The sequence below is a fragment of the Etheostoma spectabile genome, chromosome 17 (genome assembly GCF_008692095.1).
Source record: "Etheostoma spectabile isolate EspeVRDwgs_2016 chromosome 17, UIUC_Espe_1.0, whole genome shotgun sequence".
Lineage (NCBI taxonomy): Eukaryota > Metazoa > Chordata > Actinopteri > Perciformes > Percidae > Etheostoma > Etheostoma spectabile.
Window position 1 is genome coordinate 6,966,010 of NC_045749.1, and position 13,826 is coordinate 6,979,835.

General features: G+C 38.6%; 1 protein-coding gene across 1 annotated transcript; it reads left to right on the forward strand.

Annotated features, from left to right (window-relative positions):
- The first annotated feature begins 1,713 nt into the window (after window positions 1-1,713).
- On the forward strand, window positions 1,714-13,659 carry LOC116705107 (transmembrane protein 26). The gene is made up of 7 exons (XM_032540991.1): window positions 1,714-1,892; window positions 1,928-2,117; window positions 3,477-3,573; window positions 3,817-3,912; window positions 6,213-6,421; window positions 6,668-6,747; window positions 12,290-13,659. Exons 2-7 carry the CDS (start codon window positions 1,933-1,935, stop codon window positions 12,574-12,576), a joined length of 954 nt encoding a protein of 317 aa, XP_032396882.1. The 5' UTR covers window positions 1,714-1,892; window positions 1,928-1,932; the 3' UTR covers window positions 12,577-13,659.
- The last annotated feature ends 167 nt before the right edge of the window (window positions 13,660-13,826 follow it).

A 13,826-nucleotide genomic window follows, 5' to 3' on the forward strand; every position in this document is an offset into this window, starting at 1 on the left:
AGTCAGGATGCATAGTATCCTGGATGCAGGAAATAATTAGCCTTTAATAATACAAATGTGCCTGCCTCTATGGGAATTTAACATAGGGGTGTGTATACCTATGCCCCCTGTATTTTAAGGAAGAACATTTATTTATTTACAATACATTATTCATTCACAAAGAAAATTGGTGTCATTAAAAGGTTGGATTTTCCTAATTGTTTTGAATTAAGGCGTTAAGATCAATTTCCTAAAATATTTTTGTATTCCTCTTTTTAATCAACTTTAGCATGGGTGTGCAAACTTAGGCAAGCCGCTGTATATAAACATAATTCAAAGTCTGAATTACAGTATGTTAGCTTCATATACCTTAGATATACTGTAGTTATTTTACATTTCAGATTCAGATTTTAAAACTGAAAACAAGTACATCTTATTTTGTAAATAGAATGACATGTATTGTTACACAATTATTACACAATAGTTTACTACAGTTGTACAACAACTTACGGTAAACTATCTTATAGTCTACACAATAGTTGAAATAAGCTCCACCGTGACCAGCAACCGCAAAATGCATCAAAATCAGTTTTAATAATCCAACAATTTAATAGTAATGTGACAGACTTTTCACCTTTGATACTTTAGGAGCATTATGCTAATAATGAATCTGTAGGCAACTTTGTAATTTTTTTTTTTTTTTTAATTTCAAGACTCACTTTAATTTAACTCAAATTAGGCCTATATTATCTAGCCTACTTTGTCCACCACCAGATCCACGTGATTTCACTCAGGGCTCAACACTAACTTTTTAAAGTTGCTTGGCAACCAGGTATCAGCTGATGGTTGCCGAAGTTGCCATGTTTTAAATGCAATTCATTTATTATGTAACTATACCACGCAATTGAATGAAACGATGAGATAATGGCTTGCAATATAATCCCTCAAGGGAAACAGGGATCAGACCAATTTTCAGATCAGCACAAAAAATGGGGGATTTAAATGATTATTCAAAATGTGATCATATCTTTTAACAATAAATTACTTATTTCACCAGTAAATTTGCTGTTAAAAGAGTAAACCGATAAGAAAAGTGTATTTTACAATAACTTTGCAACACGAGGTTTACCGGTTTTATGCATGAGCTGTATCGGTAGTTACCGGGCACCGGTAACCGGATTTTATATGCAGCTAACGTGAACAGAAAACTTTGCCTGTAGCTATCTTCTCACGGCAAACGCGCGTGTGTGGAAAGTAGTCTCACAACAGCTGAAATGTTGTGTGCGCAAGAAGGTATAAGGTAAATAAAATATTGAAACTTCTTTTGAATTAGAATTAGTTTAGTACGTTTCATTTGTTTTTATATATTAAAAAAACACTGAAAAGGTGATGGTTGCCAAGGGCAACGTTACTGTCGACTCGAGCCCTGACACTGAAATAAATCAGCTACACTGGAAATGATCATGCGCAGTAGGCTACTATTAGTCATTACGGGCTACGTTACGGTACAGTCTGAGGTCGTAAGATTCAGCAGAAGAGGAAGTGCGCTTCATGTTATAACTCCTGGTGAATGAACGATGAGAGGCTGCCCTCTTCTGTACATTCAGAGTTGTTGTTGTCATAAATCATAAATAATTGAATACATTCTGAATAAGCTCACTGAGACAGTTTTCTTTGCCATGTAACCTGTAACAGCAGCACCCAATTGAGTCCTGCAGCGCCATCGCTGTCCACCATCTGGTCCCCTGTCAGGTAAATCTGGACTGGCCTTTCTTTCTAAGGCGGGGCTTAAACTTTGGCCACTTTTTCGAAAAACTACATTCAACAGTTTTAGGTCACTTTTGAAGTCAGCCCTTTTGAAGCTGCAACCACGTACGGCTCTCTCTAGGATTTTAACTTTCAGGAATAACGGGGAAATCTGTGGTGCACAATACCGACCTGCAACCAGCCAGCATGTTGAAGTTCATATGTGCCATTATTACCAGAGCGTTATTTATCCTCGTCTCTCTGACCGGCGTCTGGAGGGTGACATGGGTGAAGAAAGATTACAGTTACTGGTTCCTGACCTGCCTGTTTCTGCCGCTTGTCATTGAAATGACAATAACGCTAAAGAGTCGAAAAGGAAAAGATTACAAATGGTAGGATGGTGCACGTAGAAACTAAATATATTATTATTACATTATTTCATTTGGCTTGAGTTCAATTTAATGTTGGCTACTCTATTTATTTTTGTGTGTAAAATTATTCTCAACTACCTGGTTTATATTGGTTTTGCAGAATATTTGAAAAGTAGGCATTGCATGAATAAATTAAGCTTTTGTCATTTTCTGCCTGTTTTGATCCCTTCCCCCACCGCCCTTAATTCCCTGTATCCTGCTAGTTCTTCCGCTGTGATTGTCTGATAGAGTCTGGCAGTAAAAATAGCACAAAAAAGGAACAGTAACAATTTAATTTACTCAGCCCAACAAACTTCCTCCATGTCTAAATTTAATCTGTGGACATTGCTCAGTGTTTTTTGTTGTTGAACCTTCAATGACAGCAGGCATTTTTATTTAATCATGCAACACACTACAAAAGTTTGGGGTCACTTACAAATTTCCATACCACTCCGTTATAGACAGAATACCAGCTGATCTGATTGGGTGGCTGATCTTTAACGTAATATCTACATTGCCCATTATCCACAACCATTCTTTCAATGTTCCAAAGGCACATTCTGTTAACTAATCTGATATCATTTTAAAAAAAGAACTAACTAGAAAAACATTTGAGAACCCTTTAGCAATTATGTAAACATATAATGTAATCTGAAAACTGCTGCCCTGGTTAAAAAAAGCAATGCAACTGATCTCATTCTGTCTATAATGGAGTGCCATGGAAATTTCTAAGTGACCCCAAACTTTTGACCGGTATGTCTGATTGTGATTTTTTTAATGAAACAAAACATCCACCCATTAATTTCCTCTTCAATGCTGAGAGATGTCCAAAACATCTGTTTTGTGATTCTGTTTAGTTATCAAGCCTTATGAGAAGCGTTGATTTGTGTAGGGGAGAAACTTGACGTATAGTAAAATTAAAGCAAAATGACAATAACATTAGGGATCCAACTGACGGTTTTTATTATCAATTTTTCATGGTTTTTCTCTTAATTAATGTTTCGGTTTTTAAAAAGATCAGGAAATAGTTTTTAAAAAGTTATCTTCAAATATTACAGTCTGAAACCCAAATGTATTGTATTTAAGACTGCACATCTTCATATTTGTATATATTGTTGGCATTTTTGCTTGAATGGTTAAAATTCAAAGTTCAATAGTCTATTAGTCAGTTGATTCAATGATCAATTGACTAATCGGTTCAGCTCTAAACAATTGTAATATTTATTAACCTAGCTTCCAAAATTATATAACTTCTTAATGCTTGACTTTTAACATGGAATTAAGGTTTGTATTACATCTTTATGAAGTTGTGTTGCTAAAGTTGGGTTGGTTGTCTTGCAGGTTTTCTCCTCCTATCTTTCTGTTTCTCATAAGTATCATTCCCTCCATCTGGATCCTGGAGCTCCACCACCAGCAGGACAAAGCCAGCGACCCTCAGGTACTTCACGCCAGAAACACAAATACTCAATCAGTGTTTAAAATGACAGTTCTTATATTTTCCCAACATGTAATGTGATGACGGATGTTGGTGAGTGGGGGGGGGGTTGCAAAACTCTATCTCTTTGCATACATAGCTACAACTTATTATTCTTTCATTTATTGATTCCTTCAATTTCTGCATTCACTTTTAAGTTTTTCGTTTTTAACTTTACCAAAAAAAGCCACTTTCAACTGTTTTCAGTGCAAAAAGCTGGATTCATGGGATAATCTGCGAAAAGTGATCACTCTGAACAAGACCCTGGGGAACGGAAACCTCACATACCAGGACTACCTGAAGGTAAGAGTGACGGACTGAAAAGATTCATTTCAAATGCCTTGTATAACATTTTATGATATGCCCACAAAGAACAGAAAGGAACAAGGGTAACAAAGATGATCAAGGTTTTTTTTTTCTTTTCCGAATACGTTTTTCTTTTAAATCACGAGTGTACACTGCAGACTGGATAACACACAATATGTGGAACAAAAACATACCCGAGAATAAAAAAAGCAACAAAATAATCCAACAGAATTTAAACAGGCTGGTAAAATTTGAATATTTAATCACTATTGGCTGGTGGACAAAAAAGTACATTTTGGACCCTAACTGTCACTTGGAAAATACTTTGCAACTGTATCCTCTAAGATACTCCGCCGGCTCTCAACCGTATTCAAGGCCAAACTCTATATGAAAGCAACCTCTTCAGTGACAAAGTGTTTAAGACTGTACTTGTTTGAGGTGGTTATCTAAATCCTATTTCTGACAAACCAGCATCGGGGCAGTTTGAAATCCCTGCAGAGAATAACTCAGTGATTTAGGAGTGGAGTTTTGGACAGATTCCCTGATTATTTCTTTGAAATGAATGCAGAAGAGAAAGACATGAACATTAGAAGATAGGAAACCCAGATGCAGCCCCAGGGGTTGAATCATTCAGAAATAATCCACCAATGGGAGAGACAAAGAATCTTCCCACAAATACAGGCCTGGATTCTGAGAACAGCTGCCCTCTTTCCATAAACTGATAGAGATTGTCAGCCAAGTTCACCAGAACTTAAAGAGTCAGCCAATTGGGCTAATTAAAGGATCAAGGATGATTTTTGATTTGTCCAAACACTCTCCTCTTTTGCATGGAAGATAGACTAAAAAAAACCTACAAGACATTTTAGTTTGATCAAATTTTAGAAGTTTCTCCACAGTTTATACAATCCTTGTTATTTATTTGTCTATTATAATAACTGTTTCAGTACAAAGCAATTCAGGCATCCTCATCGAGAGTATACATTTAGGATGCAACACTTGCGCCATCCGTTTTTATTTATATCATGCTTGAATGCTCCTGTGGTATTGCTTTGAATTTCACAAGTATGTAACTTCACAATGTTCACTATCATCATTGTTTTGTTGTGATTTAATAAAAGAAAACAATGAGTTATCCAGGCACTGACTTCAGCAAGACAATTATAGCAAACTTGAGATACCAGGCTTTAAAAACACAAAAACTGGATATCACCAGGAATGATAAGAAATGAATAGCGTGCCAGCAGCATGTAGGTCCAAGAATTGACTCTTGAGGTACTCCACAGGTCAGAAAAAACCTAGTCAAACAACCAGAAATAGATACAAAGAACTTGCAGTGTCATAAGTAGGAAGAAAATCACCCGCTGTACGTGTTATCTGACAAATTAGTGAAAGTATTTTGACTAACAGTATCAACAGCAGCATTTAAATCAATAAGAACACAAATGTTGCGTTCACCCTGATCTGACTGCCACCGGATGTCACAGGGAAAGACGTCTTTTTGCTTTGCTTCAGATGAAGAGAGACCTAAGAATAGACTTAGAAATGCAAACCGCAAAGCAGCATAGTAAGCAAAACAATTTACTATGTCCAGAGGTCTGAGACTTTTTGCCAATACTAACAAACATAAGATACTGAAAACCTGTGTGGCCATAACCGTTAGTGGGGAGCATTTTAAACGGCTTAAATAAACTACAGCTGGACCACCACCTCACCCATTGGCCCAGGAGAGTTAGAAAGCTAATATGTGTTGGGGCACACTTCCGTAAGCTGGCTGCATGCCTCAGCTCTTTACTGTGTTTCAGTCAGAAACACAAAGTTCACATTGTGCAACACAATGGCGTCGTTGAAGGATACCAGTAAGTCTGGTGAAATTCAGCATTTCTTTTTTTGTCATTTAAAAAAGGAACAATGCATTGATGCTGGTACAATATGTGCTGTCATAGTCTGATAGCTCATTACAATGTGTCATAGACCTATAATGAGCCACATTGTTGAACTGTGATCATTGCCATTAACACTGTAGATCTACTCACTAGCACACCAAGCTGAAAAAAGTCCCTAACAACTGCACTTTTGTATGCACTTTTTCCTTAACTACAATGTCTTAGGAAATTCTGAAACCTTTTTTTTTAAAGATTCAAGTATGTATTTGTGTCATTTGCCACAAGAATGTCTACCAGAAACATGTAGCATTGCATTGCATGAGCTGAATGCTAAAGCTGCATACTAAGGGAACATAAGAAAAACCCTTAAGTTATTGACAAAGAAATAACTTTCAATCTCTCTTTCTTTGCCAGAATTTTGACCAGGTGTTATCGGCTGTCTGTTCCAACGACTGGATCCTGGCTCTCCATCAGATCCTGCTCATCCTCCTCATCATTGGGAAGTGGCTCCTCCCGCTGGGAGGCGGAGTCACGCGAGACGAGCTCTCACAGCTTCTCCTAATTTTTGTTGGCACTGCGGCAGACATTCTTGAATTTACTAGTGAGACGCTGTCAGATGTCAAGTGGGTGGCTAATCACGTTGCTTGTTAGTTATGAATGTGTCCTATACTCTGTGATGCATTATATAAGTTCACACTTACGGCATGTATAAACAATGCAACGCTTTTAAGGTGAAGTCACCTAATCTGTGTCCCCAAATCACAACATTATATCAATCCAGTTAATACATGAAATAAGCAGCCTCCCATTAACATTTATTGAAACTCGCAGGACTGACATTGACTATATTTTCTATGTGTCTTTTCCAGAGAGAACAGTCATCAGATGGTCTACATCATCTTAGCTGTATGGACCTGGAGCATGCTGCAGTTCCCCTTGCATCTGGCTGGTCAGTTAGTGTCTTACACAGATAACTTGGGTGCTTATTAATGCAGATACAGGTGTGTTTTGTTGAACATAACCTCTTCCCAGTGTGGGACGATCCAAACAATCTATTTAGTCAGCAGCATCCAGGCCAGTGCTGTGAGTTTTAGTGGAAAGTAGTTTAGCTGAAATCCCTTGCTCCTCGACCTTCAGCTTTGTCAAATTTTAACCCAAAGATCTGTTTTCACTTCCCCAGTCTTTAGGAGGAAATCCAGTCTTACATGTTCATTATATAAGTAGATTTGGATTGACAAAGTCTCCATTTCTCAACTTGGCTGATAAGAGAAAGCCATTAAGGCAATACCCAACTCATAGATGTCTTCAATGTCTGCAACGTATTATACTGGGAAAAATGTCAACCCACCTGCCCAAGTCTGAGGGAACAAAGGATAGTGTTTCATTAAAGAAAAAAGAAAGAAAGACAAAACATTATAACGTGATTAGAAACAGCACAACTTTGTTCTCGGAATAGACAACTCCCACTAATTATCTAAATTATTAACAACAATTAATAATTTACAAAAAGATGTTGGGATTCGTGATAATGATACTTTCATGTGTAGCTTTACCGTCATAATGCATTAGGGGAATTAGAGCTTAAATGCACAGTACTCTTTTGTGTTTACAAATGAAGCTGCTTTTCCTTTAGTCTGTGCAGTTTGTTTGTGTCTGCTCGTGTGGGCGTGTCTTTGAGTGTATGCTTGAAGGCCATGTAAACAGTGAACGTGTTGACATACTGCTGCAGCATGTTCATCATTGATGGAAAGAGTACTAGAATATTGCACTCCAGTACTGTTACTATAGATAGATATTTACTATTTTTTAGTAAAACTGGTGTAAAAATGTACTTAGATAAAAAACAAAAGGAGGGATTATAGTCAATCAATCAAAGTTATTACTAAAGCACTTTAAAAAGCAACCAACGTCCCACAAGGTGCTCTACAGAACCAAGTAGAAGTCATTTAAAACATGTAAAACATTTCACATTTAAAGAAGAAGAGATGAAGAGATTTAAAATTAGACAGTGAGGATGCCTGTCTAATGGGGGTTTTCCACTGCGGGGTATCTACTCGACTCGCCTCGGCTCTACTCGCTTTTTTTGGTTTTCCATTACGAAAAAAAGTCGTAGGTTCGAGGTTCCAAGCGAGCCGAGGCGATACCAAAAGGTGACGTGGAAACCTGCAGACTGCTGGTTGGTCGGAGAGAATCATCACTTATGACTGCGTTTTTAGCAAACAAGAGTGCAGAGTGTGTTTCCAGAACAAACGGGACATTTAAAACAAATCAAGCCCGACACCGACAGATTATCCACTCTCTGCACTATCCTCACTTTTCAACTGTTCGGGCTACTAGCGGCTCCAATATTGCACACTGTTACTTTAAAAAACAAGACAATATATATAACAAACGTTTTTATTTAGCTTTTCAAGTAGCGCATCAAACCCTCCCAAACTTCCCGGTCTTCTTCCTCTGCACCCTGTGACAGTGTTCCCCCCCCGGCTCTGCTGGCCCAGATGCATCCCAGTCGTTGTCATAAGCTTCTCCGTCACTCTGATAAAGATTATACGAAGCCCAGCAGGTCAGAACCAGAGATCTCACCGGTCAGACATCGCCCACCAGACGGTCTGCGGCGGCGATTTTGCTAAGCGTGAATGCTCTGAAACACAAACAGTCCACAGCAAACATGTTTTGGTGTGTAATCATGGTGCTAAAGTTCATGTGCTTTATATAGCGTATAGTAAATACTGACTGCGACGCGGAACACATGCAAATGTTAGCTAACGTTACCAGGAAACGTAACTTACCCTTTTGTGTCGGCGAACAACCGTCATGTCGACGTCTGAACTCCGTCAGAATTCCCAAACTCCTGTTTTTTTTAGCGGTGATTTTTGTTGCTTCCTTCAGCTTCTTTTGAAACAAAACATTTCTTCTGGCTGCGGCAGGTAGCCGACGTGCTGTTGTGAGTCGCGCTGAAAATTACGTCATCATGCGTTGCTATAGTGACCAGCCACGCTGAGGCTTTACTCAATCTGCAATGGAAAACGGATGAATAATGGGCCGAGGCGAGCCGAGGCGAGCCGAGCCGAGCCGAGCCGAGGCGAGCCGAGCCGAGGCGAGCCGAGCCGAGGCGAGCCGTTACCAGCAGTGGAAAAACGCCAAAATAGGCAGAGGTAGGTCATTCCATGTTTTTGGAGCTGCCACAGCAAATGGCACATCCCCTAAGTTTCCATTTCGTTTTAAGGACACTCGGTTGCTTGTTCAGCTGACCTGAGTGAGGGGTTGGTGTGTAGGGGTGAAGCAGCTTGGACAGGTAGGATGGGGCCAGACCATTTTAGGGATTTAAACAAGTTAATTTTAAAATGGATCTTAAAATATACGGACAGCCAGTGGAGGTAATGTGCTCATATTTACCTGCTCCAGTTAAAAGACGTGCCGCAGCAATTTGCAGATGAGACCAACAGATGAGGCACTGATGCCTACACATAGGGTGTTACAGTAATCCTAACGAGTGGTCACAAAGGCGTGGATTACTGTCTCAAAGTGCTGCTTAGTAAGAATCAGCTTTATTTTGGCTAGCTGCCGTAGTTGGGAAAAGCCTGCTTTAACCACTGTCCCAATCTGTGACAATGTTTTTGTCATCAAACAGTAGTCCTGTCATCCTGCTGCTCATTTTGCACTGGTCTTTTTATGGATTAGCACAATACCTGTTGGCTATTAAAGCATAACACTCGCTAAAATGCAACCTAGGGTCTTTTTGTGAATGTAACCCAGTCGAACTTTTGTTTAAAAGCATAATTAGGATGTAAGCGCCACTTTTAAGATTCACGATATTTTCGCTTTTGTTCAAATGGCCTTTTGAATGGGAGAGCTAGGGGCACTACTATGGGGCGCCGTTTGTAAAGCGGCTCGTGCTGAAAATAACAGCAACATTTGGTCACATTTAGCTTTAAATAATGTTTAAATAACTGGTATGAAATTTTGAGGGTCATTTCTTGCACATTTACAACAATATTGTCAACTTGGAAATATTAAATAGTTAAATCCAATATTAAATGTTACACAAATGTTAAATGTTAAATCTATATGCTAAATCTAAATCTAAATGTTAAATCTAAATCTAAAGTTAAATCTAAATTAAATGTTAAATCTAAATCTAAATCTAAATGTAAATCTAAATAGTAAATCTAAATTCTAAATTAAATCTAAATCTAAATCTAAATGTTAAATCTAAATATTAAATCTAAATTAAATTAAATTTCAAATCAAATATAAAGTTAAATCTAAATAGTAAATCTAAATCTAAATGTAAATAAATCTAAATTTAAATCTAAATAATCTAAATAAATCTAAAATTAATCTAAATCTAAGTTAAATCTAAATTCGGGTGAAACAATATTTAGCTAATATGCAATTAATGTCGGTAACCGGAAGTACCAAAATAAAAGCTCGAGGAGGTCAGTGTATGTTTAGTGTCAAATAACGAATATAAATCCTCTCATCGGAGATATGGATCTTGAACTTGGTAACCGTGAAAATAACTACCTAAAATAATAAACACAGTTGGGGAAAACTTATTTGAAGAGTACTTTGAGTTTTTAGTGTGCACTTTTATGAATGGTGTGGGAATTATAGCCACTATAGCCAGCCACGGGGGGGGGGTGCTCTTTGACTGGTCTGTCACGTTCGCTGCATAACGTCAGCAAGAGCCTATCCCCGCCCCGCCCCGACAAGGCACGGTACGTTGGCCATGGTCACTTGCGTAATGTCTAACGAATCAGCGTTAGCCGAGAACATCGGCAGAGCCGTCCGGTGGCTGAACAAACTTATCAACAGCGACAGCAACAGCCTCAGGGCCACCGCAGGCCACCGGTAAGCATGTTTTCCAAATACGGAGCTAGCAACCTGTTGTCAAGGCTAACTTAACTAAACTAGCTAACGGTAGCTAGCCAGTTGAGATTTGCTACTACCTGACAACAAGACAATGCTAGCTCCGTGATTTGGAACACTGCTTACCGAGGTGGCTGCGGTGGCCCGAGGCTGTTGCTGTCGCTGTTGATAATAGTTTGTACAGCCACGGGACGCCCTCTGCCGATGTTCTCGGCTAACGCTGATTCGTTGGACATTTCGCAGTGTCTTGTCAGTGCCTTGTGGGGGCGGGCGGGGATAGTCGCTGACGTTAATGCAAGCGAACGTGACAGACCAGTCAAAGTGAGCCCCCCCGTGGCTGGCTATAGTGGCTATAATTCCCACACCATTCATAAAAGTGACACTAAAAACTCAAAGTACTCTTCAAATACAGTTTTCCCCAACTGTGTTTATTATTTTAGGTAGTTATTTTCACGGTTATCCAAGTTCAAGAGTCCATATCCGATGAGGGATTTTTATTCGTTTTTGACACTATAAACATACACTGACCCCTCGAGCTTTTATTTGGTACTTCCGGTACACGACATTAATTTGCATATTAGCTAAATATTAGTTTCACCCGAAACATTAGATTTAACATTTAGATTTAGATAGATTTAACATTTAGATTTAGATTTAACTTTAGATTTAGATTATATTTAGATAACATTTAGATTTAGTTTGATTTAACATTTAGATTTAGATTTAAAATTTAGATTTAGATTTAATATTAGATTTAACATTAGATTTAGATTTAGATTTAAAATTTGATTGTTTATATTAGATTTAACATTTAGATTTAGATTAGATTTAACATATTAGATATTTATATTAGATTAACATTTAGATTTAGATTAGATTTAACATTTAGATTTAGATTTAACATTAGATTTAGTTTAGCATATAGATTTTACATTTAACCTTTAGGTGTAACATTTAATATTGGATTTAACTATTTAAAAATTTCCAAGTTGACAAAATATGTTGTAAATGTGCAAGAAAGTGACCCTCAAAATTCATATCAGTTATTTAAACTTATTTAAAGCTAAGGGACAAAATGTTGCTGTTATTTTCAGCACGAGCCGCTTTACAAACGGCGCCCCATACACTACTATGATCGCATCAACATCGCTATTTTTAAAACACTAAGAAGGCTTGAATGAATGAGACTCGTACATGAAACTTTGCTCGAAGTATTAACAGGCCGCCGGATGGAGTTGCTAATAACTTGCCATGCATGACTATTATCAGACCGGCCCTCGCGGCCTTAAAACACTACGGGCCCAACGGGAAAAGTCCCAACTCTCCCAATTGCCACTCCGTCTCTGCACCTGTGGTCTGCTGTTGGGGACGTATCGTTGTGGGTGTGTTTGATTCGGGTCACTAAGCGTGCTCTCCAGGGCGTTGCATTAAATCTGTTATCAATTAAGGTAGATTAAATGACTGTATTGTTGTTTATATTTCTCACTACACTGTCCAGCTTTACTGGAGCTTTCCATTCTATCACATGTATCACATACTTTCTATGGTTAAAACAACTAAACAAACAGTTTCTTCTTCTGTCTCTCCCCTTCTGTTTTTTGTCTCTTTATTTTAATAAGTGGTGAACTCAAAGCCAGACAGTGAGGGTGAGCATGGGGTCCAGGAGCCGTCCCTCTTGACTAACCACAGCACGGACATGTGGAGCATCTTGGAGGCCTTGTTTATCCAGGACGGGCCTTTCCTGGTGGTCAGGCTCACGGTTATGACCTACTTCGAAGTCTTCCACCAGATGTTGGTGTTCTTTGCGATCAAGAACTTCCTGGTGGTCATACTGAACTTGTACAGGTTGGTTGTTCTATGCCAGGACTCCAGCAGAAGAGTGAGCCGGGACATCGCTATCCCATGAGATTGCAAGTCATCTCAACGGGGGGATCGGGAGATGGAGAGATGTTACACCCAAAGTTTTACAGTGGACTGGCAAAAACTGCAATTGGATCAGGAAAATAAGGAAGTGCTTGCTCTGTGTTTTCTTCTCAGACTGTACTTAACTCTATAGGATCAAGGTTGTAAATAATTAACGCTGTTGGGAGCAGAAAACTGTGAAAAACCGTTTTCTTACAATTGCAACGTCAACAACAGCATCTGACTAATTCCGACGCTCATACCCTTATTGACATTTCAGTCCCTCTGAAGCTAACCTCGGCCCACTCAATTAAAACCACCATTTAATCAGTATTTAAGCTTGTCTGTGTGCATAAACATGCTGGTTTAAAGGTTGTGTATGAAGAAGCCTTACTAGTCAGATTGCTACTAGTATGACATTAAAATAATAGACATGAGGCTAACAGCAAGCTGGGGACACAGACAAAAAGAAGAAAGCAGAGCATAACAGGTAAAAAGGTGTGGGGTAAACAGATAATGCATAAGCCTGTCAGCAAAATAAATGGAACAAATGAAGCCTGAAAACACCACCTGTACCAGCATACAGCAACTGAAACCAGCCAGGCTACTGTTTAGATAAAGATTGGATAGATTTCTTACAGTGGGATTCCCGGCATTGTGTTGAGCGGAAGCGAGGACGGAAGCAGGAAGAGCGGATGACAGAGTGATATACTAGATGACATAAAGCCTGTGAAGTGTTGACTGAAGACGAGATCAAGGGAACATTATTTCAAAAACAAATATGTCCTTGGAATACAACTTTTACACAAGCGGTGGATTTAAGATCTCAAAACTTTATCACTATGTGTTCTGTGGAAAATGCTGTATTATTTTACAATAGTATTTGCTTATTCAACCTGTATTGTATCTTATACACAGACAAAAACACAACTATGTACTGTACTTCTACTCTAAGCTCTTCTTTCAAAGAACAATTTATGTAAGCTGGTTGATCTCTTGCCTGACATCTAACACAAGGTCTTGCTTACAGTAACAGCTACTCTTAGTATTAAAAGGAACATCCACCTAAATAAACAAATTAACATTGTGCTATTTGAATTGTTGTTGACAGAAAATGTGACATCTACAAACCCAGACCACTGTCTCCCCACTGTGGACATCACAGCACTCAAATTGATGATGTCATCTGGTGACAGTTTTTTCTTGAATTAGCGAGAGACTCTGTGGGCTCTTACTGTTTTTTTTAAGATATTG